Below are 14,085 nucleotides of genomic sequence, written 5' to 3'. Positions count from 1 at the left end.
TCACCATAACTTGCACATAGACAGGGCTGGGATTCAAACCTGACAGAGCAGCAGTCTAAAAACTACATAGTTGTGTCAATGTCAGAATACGAGAGGTAATGACTTTAATCGGAAAGGTGTAAAGTAGGGAATAGATAGACCATGGACAGAAGGTTAGGTTGTAGACAATGGCTGTGGCTTAGAACTTGGAGCGCTGTTGTCGACTTTCCTCTCTTTGAAAGGGCATCGTGCCGTTAGCGACTCCTTGCTAGCTGAGAGTTTGTCTTCCGGTTTTCAGGAAGATCATTGGACTACAGTTGTTCTTGCAAATAATTGGCTTGTCTTTTGTAATAAATACTTACTGACAACTTTGTTTTTCATATGTAGCATTTATTATTCTTATATGTTAATCTAAATCTTAAGGAGTTATCTGACATTGTAAAAATTACTGGTTTTAAAGAAATGGTAAAAAACGAAGCCAAAGGTGGATCGCTTCCAAATAATGCCTCACGCAACATCCATCATCTGGATGGAATTCTGTCTTCCACTTCGTTAGTTTTTGAGAGATGTTCATCTCTAGGAGACTTCGACTTGTTATATGATCTTAGATATAATTAATTCTACTAGATTTACAGCACTGGGAGTGTAGTCCAAAAGCCCTGTTTTTGATTTCCCAGGAAATTGGAGAATTACTACAAACAAGAGGTCGCGAGTTTGGGGTAACCACTGGAAGGAAAAGAAGGTGTGGCTGGCTGGACCTCGTTTTGCTCAAATACGCTCATATGATTAATGGATTTACTGCGTGAGTATTCTCGGAAACATTTATTTCAGGAAAGTGCAGGAGGGTTCATGACCAAAGGTTAGTTTTTGTGGAGTGCAACCTTAAGAATAGTATCCTGGTGGTAGTGTCACTCTTTAGCCCCCAAATGCAATTGTAGCTCAAAGTACAGGGGGCCCAAGATCCAGGGGAAGGGTGTCCAAGGGAAAGGACCCCACGTTGTCTTCCTAGACATCTGGGTTGGGAAAAAGGAATCAGGATCCTCCACGTGCAAGTGTAGAGGGAAGTAAGATGGGTAGGTAGATGGGTTGGCACACTTTGCCTTTATGCAGAGGAGGCAGTGTGAGCGACCTGGTGCATGGGCTTGATGAACGTCTAACTCCTGTTTTCAAATCTCCGACTCACGCGTTGTGCTGTGGCTTTGGGCAAGTTCATCTTTCTGTGGCTGTTTTCATCATCTTTAAAACCTAGATGACGATACCGACTTCACACGAGTATTTTGAAAATTGGGCGAGAAATATAGTGAGAGCGTACAGCACGCTGCCTGGCTCCCTGAAAATGCTCAGTAAAAGTTGCTATGAACACATATACGCAAATATGTAAATAAACGTATTCATGTCTCTATTACTCTGGGTTAGCTTCTAGCAAAGAGCAAAATAAAGAATAAAAAGATACCTTGTGGATGAGATTCTCAAACCTGTTATTTTATCTAATGCCATAGATTTCCCCTTAAAGTTATTTCCCAGTCAGTTTATTGGGAGATTGGATGTACCACGAAGAGGTCCTCGATGTGGTTCCCTCACTCTGCTTTGACAGTTTCTGAGCAGAAGGGCGGAGGCCATAGTGACTAGAGTGGCGAGATGGGGGCCTATGGTGGATGCATAAATGTCCATGTATCTTGTCATCCTCTCTGTGGGACAGCGAGTTCTGCCAGGTCCCATAGACTGCGTCCTTTACACCGGGCCGCTGCCCCTCACGTGTGTGTTGATCCCTCATAAGAAAGCTAAGCAAGGGGCGCCTGGGTGGCGCAGTCGGTTAAGCGTCCGACTTCAGCCAGGTCACGATCTCGCGGTCTGTGAGTTCAAGCCCCGCGTCAGGCTCTGGGCTGATGGCTCAGAGCCTGGAGCCTGTTTCCGATTCTGTGTCTCCCTCTCTCTCTGCCCCTCCCCCGTTCATGCTCTGTCTCTCTCTGTCCCAAAAATAAATAAACGTTGAAAAAAAAAAATTTAAAAAAGAAAAAAAAAAAAGAAAAAAAAAAAAGAAAAAAAAAAAAAAAAAGAAAGCTAAGCAAGATGGTGTGGGTCAGTCAGGGAAAATGGAATTATGAGAGCTACTCACAAGTAGGTAAGTCATTTTTTTATCATGAGGAAAATGCACGCTTTACGTGTGGTGCACTACAGAAGATAATCCTAACCAGTTTTCAGAATTGCTTTGGAATGCTTAGCTTGGTACGAATTCTTTACTTCCTCATCACGTTAGATGTTAGGGCCTCAAAGAGTCTGCTCTTTTAACGTTGCCTCTCCTTCCGCTTAGGTTGGCACTTACCAAATTGGATATTTTGGACATGTTTACGGAAATCAAAGTTGGGGTTGCTTACAAGCTCGATGGTGAAATCATACCTCATTTCCCAGGTACGTTCTTCAGTCTGCGGTACACAGAACGTTATCAGGGCATCAGGGGATGTGTTAGAGCAGTCTCCAATAGGTCGGTGACAGGTAGCCACAGGGTTGCCCTGTCCTTTGGGAATCGCGCAAGTATAGTCACTTGTCACTGGCCTCAGTTTCGTAGCTGCCACGCATTTGGGTTCCGGGTTGCAGGACGCATGTGTTCAGACTCAAAGGAAGAAAGAAGAAACGTGGCAGTTCTGAGCTCAGCGATGCGGCCCCTGAATCTCACCTTCCCTATTTTGAAAGTGACTTCTTCATAGGTGTTCTGCTCCCCACCCCTCCCCGCCCCCCTTGAGAAATGTGGAGTAGAAGAGTGCTGCCTGTAAGGGTAAGCAGGTTCTTAATACGTTAACCCACCCCGTCCTTCAAGCCACACGAGTGGTTTTGTCTAATCTCCTGTGTCAAGAGTGGGTGGTTGTAAGGAGACTTCCCACATGAGGCAATGTGTTTCTTCAAGCACATCCGTAGCTACATGATTTTTTCAGTTACTCAGGAAGTTCAATAAATGTTACCAGCTTTCGGAAATAGGAACTACCTGTTCATTTGTTTAGTCATCCTGTAAGACGGGGGATCCGCCAAACAAAGGAATATCTACTAGCTTAATGAAGCTTGTAGGTTGGTGGGTGTTGTGGCTTGCTAATGACCACCAGTCCTTGGGAACTGAGGGTCGCTGCAAGTTCTCGGAAACCCCTTGAAAGCCGTTTTCTGTTAGTCTGACAGCTGGGCCGTCTCCAGTTTGGTTTCTCGTGACTGTTTTTTAAGTTGATTGTGGTTCACTACTATTACTTCTTTTTTTTTTTTTTTTTTTTTTTAGTTTTTTTAAATTTATTTATTTATTTTTGAGAGACCGAGAATCAGCGGGGGAGGGGCAGAGAGAGAGGGAGACAGAGAATCCGAAGCAGGCTGCACACTGTCAGAGCAGAGCCTGATATGGAGCTCGAACGCATGAACCGTGAGATCATGACCTGGGCCGATGTCAGACGTGTAACTGACTGAGCTACCCAGGTGCCCCATGGATCTCTATTTCTGTCTAATGACTTCTGGGTGAATGCGCTTATGTTGTAGTGACTCAGATTCCGTTACCTCCCTGTGAAGAGTATTGGTTCTTGTTTTAGAGGACAGTTGAATTACTGGCTGATCATCTTGAATTTGCATGAGCTTGGTTTTCCACTGTGTTTGTATAGTTACAGGAAGAACCCAAGGTGTTTCCCAAGCCTCTAACCTGGTGTGAGTCCATCTACAAATTCTGTTTCCTCTGTGCATCTTGGCAGAGGTTGGTTTTAGGCTTTATTATAGAGGGTCTGCGGTCAGTTGTACTCTGGCGCATCGTTTTTAATTTTTTTTTTTAATGTTTATTTTTGAGAGAGAGAGAGAGAGAGAGAGAGAGAGAGTGTGCATGCACAAGCAGGGGAGAGGCAGAGAGAGAGGGAGACACAGAATCCCAAGCAGGCTCCAGGCTCTGAGCTGTCAGCACAGAACCCGACGCGGGGCTCGAACTGGTGAACCGTGAGATCATGATGTGAGCTGAAGTCAGACGCTTAACTGACTGATCATCGTTATTTAAATGAGGCAGTGTTTCTGCTGTCTCGGCTGCTGCCAGGAGAGTTACTGGGGTGTAAAGAGATCTCTCCAATGTGGCAGTGCTGGCTGGAGCTTCAGTGTAGTCTGTCCCTTCCCTTCCGACAGCACTGTTGGAACTCTAGAACCTGTCGCACTCAACTGTGGCCCCTGCTGTCCGTAAGCCTCCAGGGGTCCCAGTCTTAGCATGTAAAGGTGAACGAACGTTAGCCAGGGGACTTTCACAGGGTCTCTGAGGGGTGGGAGCTCTCTGTATAGCTCCTTCCTTTCTGACGCTTGGACCGTGATTCTCACTGCTTCAACCTCCCTGAAATCTGGTATCTGCCTTCTCAGTCAGTGGGACCATTGTTCTCCTCTGACTCCAGTGTCCTGACCTTTAGTCGTCAGGACATTGTCCCTGGGCAGATGGTGGAGTTGTTTTCAGGACTTGCTCGTGAGTTTCCTTTTTCTCAGAAACTGCAGTTTTGTGCTGCCTGTGGTCCACGTTGACCCGGTTGTGGGATACGCGCTGCTCCAGGGAGGCAGCTCCTTCCTTCCAGCGGAGGGTGGTCTCTGGGGAGATTCTGAACCTGATCCTCAGCAGGGGTGCTTCCGCAGTGGGCGGGGAGGGGGGGGGGGAAGGGGGGGGCAGGGCCTCCATCCGGAAGCGGGAAATCTGGATGGTACACCACAGCAGCCACCGTACTGCCTCTGGTCGAAGAAACTGTTCTTACTTTCGTAGGCTTTTAGTTCCTACCAGGGGGTACAGAGAAAACGGTTAGGTGAGATCATGAAGAAAATTTCCAGCTAAGCTTTTGTGCAGTCACCAAAATCATAGATTTCCCAGATGAGAACGAGTCCGCCAGTCTCCTTTCTGTGAGATTGCTGCCTTTATGCAGGTCCGCAGCCTCTAATCCACGGTGTGGAAATCTGGAAAGGTCGGCACCAAAGTCAGACCTGACCTGAGTTGATATTAGAACCAATCATCTGTCTGCTTCGAGTGAATAATCTGGTGGCTGCAGGAATGTGTTTGAGCATAAAAATACCGCCTCAAATGGTAAATGTACTGTTTGACCTTCCTAAACTCTGGAGGAAAACAAAACAAAACAAAACATTTTTTTCTGCATTTCAAAGCGCATCTGGCTCCAAGGGTTTTGAGAAGAGATCAGGAAGCTATGACCTAGCGAATCACTTATTTAGCAATAGACAGTGTTATACCATGAGAAAGCATACATCCTCTTTAACTTGCAGCAAACCAAGAAGTCTTAAATAAAGTTGAAGTTCAATACAAGACTCTCCCAGGTTGGAACACAGACATATCAAATGCAAGGACATTTAAAGAGCTCCCTGTTAATGCACAAAATTACGTTCGATTTATTGAAGATGAGCTTCAAATTCCAGGTAAATATAAACTCTTTATGAAGAGCCATCTCTACTTTTTCTCTGCTTCTAACTTGACTGTATCTTTGAGATGGGATTAGAGGAAGATCATTATTAATTTGTAGAGTGCTCATGATTTGTATAAATGCCCAGGAAGATACAAAATAATCTTATTTCTTAGGATAAATATAATCACCTTTCTTTAGGTCCTTCAGATGCCTGAAGACAGCAGGTCACTTTTACACTTATGCTCGTTGCTTTCTCCCTCTTAGTTTTTTTGTTTTTCTGTTTTTTTAAGTTTATTTATTTTTGACAGAGACAGAGTGCGAGCATGAGCTGGGGAGGGGCAGAGAGAGAGGGAGGGAGGCACAGAATCTGAAGCAGGCTCCAGGCTCCTAGCTGTCGGCACAGAGTCTGACGCGGGGCTCGAACTCACGAACCGTGAGATCATGACCTGAGCTGAAGTCGGACGCTCAACCGACCGAGCCACCCGGGCGCCCTGCTTTCTCCCTCTTAGTAACAAACCCTTTTGTGTCTTCACCTCCACCAAAAACGGTTTGCAGTCTTTCCATTCCGGGTTAAAGCACCCTTGGGAGTTGGGGGTGTTTCTTGAACAATTAGGGAATAACAGGTACAGAAAATAGGCGATCCAATTTGAAAAGATCTACAAGAAGAGCAAAGAATAAACCCACATTAAGAAACAAATCTAAGCTGGTCAGGGAGTTAGGCATAACCAAGTAGTGGCTCTGACCAGTTACCGGAAGTCTTTCTTTTTAACACATTGCTTTCTTTGCTCTTCTGCTCCTCTCAAATATAAGTCTGGTTTTCCACATTGCTAGCTGTCCTGACCAGCCTGATGCCAGAGTTAAGTCAGCATGTTTGCTGTGGCTCTCAGCCAGCATTGTTTTGAAACACAAGCAGTAGTGACTTTGACAGTGACTTGTATAAAAGACCATAAAGGTGTGGTACTATGTTGAGAGGTTCCTATAGGTTGGTCCGGGCTCTGCAAGTTAAAATGGCATTTGCTTCCAGCCCCTTCTCCTTTCTTGAGATATAAAAGTTATGCTGATACTTGCAGAACCTCCTAGCATCCTGTATTTATCAGATGCTGATCTAGTTCTTAGGGACTTGATCAAGGGTTCTTTCGGTCTCTGCTGGTTTGGGCCAGTATCTTACTGACCTAATTATCAGGCATCGACAACTTGGAAATACCCCGCGATTAACACTGGAAGTGGTAAGGCTCACACCTGTGCTGGATGCTGACTGCACGTTCTGTTTAGAAATCAGCACGGTCTGCTGTCAGGACAGCCACGGATAGCAAAAGACACCTGGCAAAGCTAAATAGTGACACCGGGAAGTGGGGACCTTTTCATCCCAAGGATCGAACATTATAAACAAATTAATACTCTTCTTCTATTTTTCCCCCATCCCAGTTAAATGGATCGGTGTAGGTAAATCCAGAGAATCTATGATTCAACTCTTTTAAGGACCTCCAGTGACACAAGAAACACTCCTTAAGGAGGGGGGGGGAGAGGACTTTCTGAAATACTTCATTTATGATCTGCAAATTTCGAGCATAAAGACATTGGAGTGAGTTTTGAGAATAAAGACATTGGAGTGAGTTTCAAGCCCTGCAGGTGTTCCCAGTCATTTAAGGCGGCTGGCTGGTGTGGAGAGAAACTTCGGCGCGGTCCAGGGTCCGCCGCCTTCGCTGGCAGAGTCGCCGAGTCACGTTTTCCTCCTGCTCACGGTGCCACGTTTTCCTTCAGTGTTTAGTCCTAGTACGATCCATGTTCGAAATCTAAGAGAATTCCTTCCAGTGTAGTTCTTCTTCATGACTGTCGTTGTGCTTTGTTAGGTTTTACCTCTATTAAATGGTAAGAACAATTAATGCAGTTTTGCACAAATATTTTTACATTCTGGTCATTCAATTTGTCGTAATCTTTGCTGTTAGAAAAAAAGGATGAAAAGAAGGGTTCTGTAAACTTTTGTAATGCTATAAGTTCTGTTTAACTTGTGAACTGTTTAGTTTCTGCTGAGACCATTGCAAATTTGAGCTTTGGCAGGGGGGGAGGGGGTTATATTCGTGTGTCCTTTAATTTGTACAGAACACAAAACTTACTTCTCTCTGTAAATTATTTAATACATTGAACATTTAATTAAATGTTTGGAGAAGGGCGTTCCCTAAGACAACAATCTTTATGTTAAAAAAAAAAAAAAATTAGTCATTAAAAGATCATTGTGCTAACTGGTGGATATTTTTCTTTAATTTCAGGCATTAACTCTGAAATGTATAGCTGTCGTTTTTTTTATCTTACCATTATTTCTAAACCTAGTGGATTGATTTTTCAACATTGTGCCTGCCGGTTTGCCTACAAAATCATCTATAAGTGTCCAAATGAATTCAAATTATTGGTCATAATTTTGATTGTGCCTTTATTTTTTTTCTTTCTTGGGAAAAAAAGAGGTGTTGTTCTGACAATTAGGCGTCACGTAGTGTGTTGTAGATTATCCTCTGATGAACTATTTTAAATGTTTAAATTAGGTGCCACTTAAATTTATTTTATTATACCATCAATAGCTGATTAAAATGAACCAAATATTTCTAGTATGGTTTGTGTATTGTGTTTTTGTTCTGTAGGAGAAGTACTAGCAACACTTGGATATAGAAGCAGCAGCTTTCTCCCTGTAGAATGTAGGGATGAGGTGGGGAGACATCAAAACAGAATCTTAGAAAAGAACATTAACCTCTTTTGTCTTCACTAGACATACTTTCGTTGATACTTAGTTCAGAAAGTTCTACGAGAGAGGCAGCCTTGTTGGTTTCAATAAACAAAAAGGATCGTACAGATGATCTTACAAGCCAGTTATGGGTCAATAATGGCTTTTATGTAAAAATAACTTATATTTCGTATACAATAAATAATTTTTATTTTTTTCAGCAGAAATTGGATGGGCTTTTATTTCTCCTAACCCTTTATCTTCCTGCTTGAATTTCAAATTAGGTTGAGTTGAAATTAGGCTTTTAAGTTCACATTCTCATCTTGGCTGTAAGCGTTGCTTTATTGAAACATAATTTTAGTAATGGTCCAGAGGCAGATGTGAAGAACTCACTTACCAAAGAGATTACTTTAAAAATAAATAAATAAACTTAAAAAAAAAAAACCCACAAAACTGTCTTGGGGGCTCCTGGCTGGCTCAGCCGGAAGAGCATGTGACTCTTGATCTTGGGTCATGAGTTTGAGCCCCACATTGGGTGTAGAGATTACCAAAAAAATAAATAAACTTTAAAAAAGAAAAAAAAAAAACCTCATTCTCTGAATCACTGATTTTTTCCCCCCTACCAAAAAACATCAATCTCCTATGGATGTTGATAGACATTGACTCCTTTTTGACTAGGTTGATTGATTCTCTCCTCTCTGTGAGCTGTTTGCTAATTAAATTGGTTAAGAGAGAGGTTCTGTTCTTCAGATACATTTCAGTCTTTGAAGTCCCAGCTAACTATATTCCAGTAATAAGTCTTCACTAACAAGTGTGTATGCTAGAATCTGCTAGGTGTTGGGTATTTTGTCATGGGGCAGCATGTCAGATAAACATACTTGCGAGGGATATGTGCTATGATGGGAAAGTGCAGGGTGCCGTGAAACAGAAACAGAACTTAATGTAAGTCTGGAAAGGGTCAGAGAAGGCCTTTAGCAGAAATAGCATTCAAACAGACCAAAAGGATGAGTAGTCAGAGGGCCATGCAAAGGCCTGGAGGCTGGAAACACTTGGAAAGTTGGAGGAACAAAATGAGTGAGGGGCTGGCGAGGCTGATGAGGTTGGCAAGAAGTTGGAGGAGACCCCACCAAATAACCAAAATATGTTTCCTCTAAAAGGAAAGCATTAGGCCAAAACGCTTAAGGGGGCCTAATGGGGAAACGGAAAAACTAAAACAGAAAAGTGCACTCCAGATCTCAAAGCTCAGTAGAAGGTAACTAGACGGCAGAACAAGAAGTTTCCACGGGGAGACGGCCTATTTAGTATATACTTTTTATATATTAACTGACTGATGTAGCCAAATGCCCTCCACAAATGAGTATGCGAATTTAATGCCGTTCCGGTCAGAATTGCCAGGGGGTTGTCTACCGGGCAAAGCTGCGCTGAAGCTTTGGTGGAAAATGAATGTGCAAGAATTCCTAAGATATTTTTGAGAAAAGAATGTGTTGAGAGGTGTTTCCCCACCAGATGTTAAAGACATCATAACGCTGCTGTAGTCAAAGTATGTGATCCTGTCATGGGAATGAACAAAGACAGAAGGAAAATGGACTGGGCGTTTCAGAAATAGACGTGACCTACATGCACACAGGAGCTTGACATGGGCTAAAAGTGGCATTTCATGTCATTGGGAAAAGGATGCATTAAAGAAATGACAGCAAAGACGGGTTGTGGGAGGGGGGATGGGCTAACTGGGCAAGGGGCATTAAGGAAGACAATTGTTGGGATGAGCACTGGTTGTCATACACAGGGGATGAATCACTGGAATCTACTAAAATCATTATTGCGCTATATTGGGTGTAAATTAAAAAATAAATAAGGGCACCTGGGTGGCTCAGTCGGTTAGGCGTCCTACTGCGGCTCAGGTCGTGATTTCACAGCTCGTGAGTTCGTGCCCCGCGTCGGGCTCTGTGCTGACAGCTCAGAGCCTGGAGCCTGCTTCGGATTCTGTGTCTCCCTCTCTCTCTGCTCCTCCCCAGGTCAACCTCTGTCTGTCTCTCTCCTTCAAAGATAAATAAATATTGAATTTTTTTAAAAATAAATAAAATTTTAAAAAATGGCAACAAATACAATCTCAAATATGAACTTCAGATTGAATACAATTCAAATTAAAAAATTTTTTAACCAATGAAAGTAATAAAGGAAAATAACTTCAGGAGAGCCTTCTAAACAAAAGTAGGAAGCTTGTAAACCCTAAAGAAGTATGTACAGATTTGACCAAAGTAAAAATTTTTAAATACTTATGGACAAAGCTCATTAAAAAACAAACAAACAAAAAAAAGACAAAAAAGACCCCTGGGAAAACAACAAACTGGGAGAAAAGATTTCAATACATATCCTTTATATACAAAGAGCTAGCACAAGTAAGAATGTGACAGCTAATGAAAGATGGACCAAGTAATAGGTGCTAGTCAATCCACAGGAATAAATGTAAATGGCCCAAAACATGAAAAGGCATTCACTTTCGCCTACAGACAGGAAGTCGTAAGTTAACACAATGAGATCCCACTTCTCATCTCTGAGTGTTAAATATGCAACATTAGAGCTATGGCGTTTTCATGTACTGCCCGCAGGGGGAGTTACTACAATATGGGGAATCAATTTGCAATTTCTGATACAATTTCACTTAGAATCGCATCCACCTCTAGAATCTACCCAAGAGGGAAAGTAAGTTGTTATCACCTTTATGCACAGCATCATTCTGTCTTCCTTAGAGGCTTCTTGGTCTGATTTTGTTTTATTTTTGTCAAAGGTCTACATACATATGGTTTTTATTGAAATGACTTTACTGAGGTACAATTTTTTAAAATGCTTGTTTACTTTTGAGAGAGAGAGAGAGAGAGGGAGACACAGACTCCGAAGCAGGCTCCAGGCTCTGCACTGTCAGCACAGAGCCCAACGTGGGGCTTGAACTCACAAACCATGAGATCATGACCTGAGCTGACGTCGGACGCTTAACTGACTGAGCCACCCAGGCACCCTGAGATATAATTTATAGACCATAAAGTTCACCTGTTCTAAGAATACAGTTTGGTGATTTAGGGCCACCTGGGTGGCTCAGTCAGTTATGCATCTGGCTCGATTTTGGCTCAGGTCATGATCTCATGGTTCGCGATTTCGAACCCTGCATAGGGCTCCGCGCTGACAATGTGGAGCCCCTTTTGGACCTCTGTCTCCCTCTCTGCTCGTCCCCTGCTCATTCTCTCTCTCTCTCTCAAAAATAAATATAAAAAAGAAGAAGAAGAAGAAGTCTTTTGCCTAACTCAAGGTCATATATGCTGTCTAGAGGTCACTCACTTTAGATCCAAAAATACAAGTAGGTTGAAAGTGAAAGAATGGAAAAAGATATTCTAATGTCACAAAATAGACTAAGTCAAAAATTATTACAGGAGACAAAGGGCTTTATGTATGGATAAAAGGGTCAAGTCACCAAGGGATATAATAATTTTAAATATGTACTCACCAAACAACAGAGCCCCCAAATATATGAAACAAATGCTGATGGATTTGAAGGGAGACGTAGTTCTACGATAACAGTTGGGAGTCTTCAATACCCAACTTTCAATGATTCATAGAACATTTAGATGCAAGATCAGTAAGGAGATTGAAAACTTGATCAACGCTATAAACCAGCCAGACTTAACAGACATCTGTGGAACCCTTCACCCCAAAATAGTAGAATACACGCTCTTTTCACGCATACATGGGACATTCTCCAGGACAGACCCTATGTTCGGTCACAAAACCAGTCTCAGATTTAAAAATATTGAAAACCAGGGGCTCCTGGGTGGCTCAGTCAGTTGAGCGTCCCACTTGGGCTCAGATCATGGCCTCGGGGTCTATGAGTTTGAGCCCCGCGTCGGGCTCTGTGCTGACAGCTCGTAGCCCGGAGCCTGCTTCGGATTCTGTGTCTCCCTCTCTCTCTCTGCCCTCCCCAGCTCGCACTTTGTCTCTCAAAAATAAACATTAAGAAAAAGTTTTTTTAAATACTGAAATCCTACAGAGTACCTTTGATCACAATGGCATGATGCTAGAAATCAGTAACAGAAGGAAAACCGAAAAATTCACAGTGGAAATTTAAGAACATACACTCAACCAAATGAGTCAAAGAAGAACTCCCAGAGGCAAGGAGGAAACACAAAGAGGAGAACGTGCAGCAAACATGGGCAGAGCCCCACAGGAAATTGGTAGCAGTGAAAAGTTTCACATCAAGACCCTAACTTTCCACCTTAAGGAGCTAAAAAAAGAAAGCAAACTCAACCCAAAGCCAGTAAAAGGAAGGAAACAATCAAGAGTAGAGTCAAGAGTAACAAAATAGAGACTAGAAAACAGAATATCAGTGAAACCAAAAGCTGGTTATTTTTATTTTCTGTGTTTTCGTGTGCTCGGCCACAGCTGAGACCTTTGCGTTTGAGCAGCTTCCTGGTCCTTAGCTCTGTGAAAACGTTTCCTTGATGATTTCCTCTAATTTTCTCTGTTCTGTTTCTAGGATGCTTGTTAGGTGGTAGACCCCCTGATTTATTAGTCTGTGTCTCTTCTTTTAAAACAATAATTTTCTTTGTCTTTTGATTCCATATAGAGCTTTTCAGAATTTTCTTCCAATCCTGTCAAATGTTTAATTTTTAGCAATCACGTTTTTAATGTCCAAGAGCTTTGGAAAGATGGCGTTTTCATGTTTGTGGATGATGCATCCCTTGTTGGATGACAATGTTACTTTGTTAGCTTCTTTTCGATTCCTTGGTGTTTCCTCTGGGATCGTTTCTTCTCTTTGTCTTTCATGTTTTGTTATTTTTCCAACTCTCTGGTGATCCTTGGCTGGCTCTTCACATCTACGACCAAGGCGGTGGAAAACTACCTAAAACTGTGTTCCCAGCGGGGAAGCCTGTTAACTAGTAGGTTTCACTTTGGGGGCGGGGGGGTTGAGTAGGGAACCACTTGTATGCTGGGGTGTGGGGGGATGGGGGGATGCTAGGGGCCAGAATGTAGGATTCTTTTCTTTGGGATCATTCATTTCTTTAAAAAAAAAACCTGCTAGCTTTTTGCCTGGGGAACTGATGCCCAGTTGTTAAGATAAGGGTATCAACTGTCTATACACAGACTTACAATTAATCAATTAATCCTTTTTTTTTTTTTTTACCATTCCCATAACTCACTACAGCCCTAAGCCACTTCTGGGTTTCTGCATCCAGAACACCTTTAGGATCTGTGGTTGCTGGCAGTCTACCTCCCTGGCTACTTCCCCAGGTTTTCCTTTTCTTTTCTTTTCTTTTCTTTCTTTTCTTTTCTTTTCTTTTCTTTTCTTTTCTTTTCTTTTCTTTTCTTTTCTTTTCTTTTCTTTTCTTTCCTTCCCCCTTCCCCTCCCTTCCCCTCCCTTCCCCTCCCTTCCCCTCCCTTCCCCTCCCTTCCCCTCCCTTCCCCTCCCTTCCCCTCCCTTCCCCTCCCCTCCCCTCCCCTCCCCTCCCCTCCCCTTCCCTTTCCTTTCCCTTTCCCTTTCCCTTTCCTTCTATTTTCTTCTTTTCTCTTCTCTTTTCTTTATAATGAGTAATGCAATTATTGAGCAGATTATATTCTTACCTGGCCCCCTGTATAACCTTTGGATTAAATGTAAGACGGTTGATGTGAGAAGAGATGACAAGTTGTCTTAAACTTGACTTTTTTTAAAAATTTTTTTAATGTTTATTTATTTTTGACAGAGAGAGAGACAGAGCATGAGCGGGGGAGGGACAGAGAGAGAGGGAGACACAGAATCTGAAACAGGCTCCAGGCTCTGAGCGGTCAGCACAGAGCCTGACGCGGGGCTCGAACTCACGGACCGCAAGATCATGACCTGAGCCAAAGTCAGATGCTCAACCGACTGAGCCACCCAGGTGCGCCTTAAACTTGACTCTTGATCCCCTGCCCTTAGGTTGATCGCCTCAATCTGAAAAGACTTTGCCGCATGTAAATATTTCAGGATTGTAGCCACCC

At 42.9% G+C, this 14,085-nt stretch overlaps 1 protein-coding gene across 5 annotated transcripts in view; it reads left to right on the top strand.

Moving 5' to 3' along the window:
• The window catches only part of ADSS2 (adenylosuccinate synthase 2), a 49,233-nt gene that overhangs the window by 29,470 nt on the left and 5,678 nt on the right, over positions 1 to 14,085 (top strand). For 2 of the 5 annotated variants that reach the window (XM_086694175.1, XM_086694174.1), the window contains exons 10-13: positions 657 to 781; positions 2,291 to 2,388; positions 5,233 to 5,382; positions 6,795 to 7,972. In XM_086694175.1, coding sequence (XP_086550301.1) covers positions 657 to 781; positions 2,291 to 2,388; positions 5,233 to 5,382; positions 6,795 to 6,847 — 426 coding nt within the window. In that variant the 3' untranslated portion in view covers positions 6,848 to 7,972. Of the gene's footprint in view, positions 1 to 656; positions 782 to 2,290; positions 2,389 to 5,115; positions 5,181 to 5,232; positions 5,383 to 6,794; positions 7,973 to 14,085 lie in introns of those variants that run through there. The other 3 variants (XR_015246223.1, XR_015246222.1, XM_086694173.1) reach the window with 2 other exon arrangements.

This window comes from Puma concolor, chromosome E4 (assembly GCF_028749965.1).
Source record: "Puma concolor isolate L17-30 chromosome E4, mPumCon1.1.hap2, whole genome shotgun sequence".
Taxonomy (NCBI): domain Eukaryota; kingdom Metazoa; phylum Chordata; class Mammalia; order Carnivora; family Felidae; genus Puma; species Puma concolor.
The sequence above is the reverse complement of the archived record's forward strand: the minus strand, read 5'-3'. Positions and strand labels throughout refer to the sequence as shown.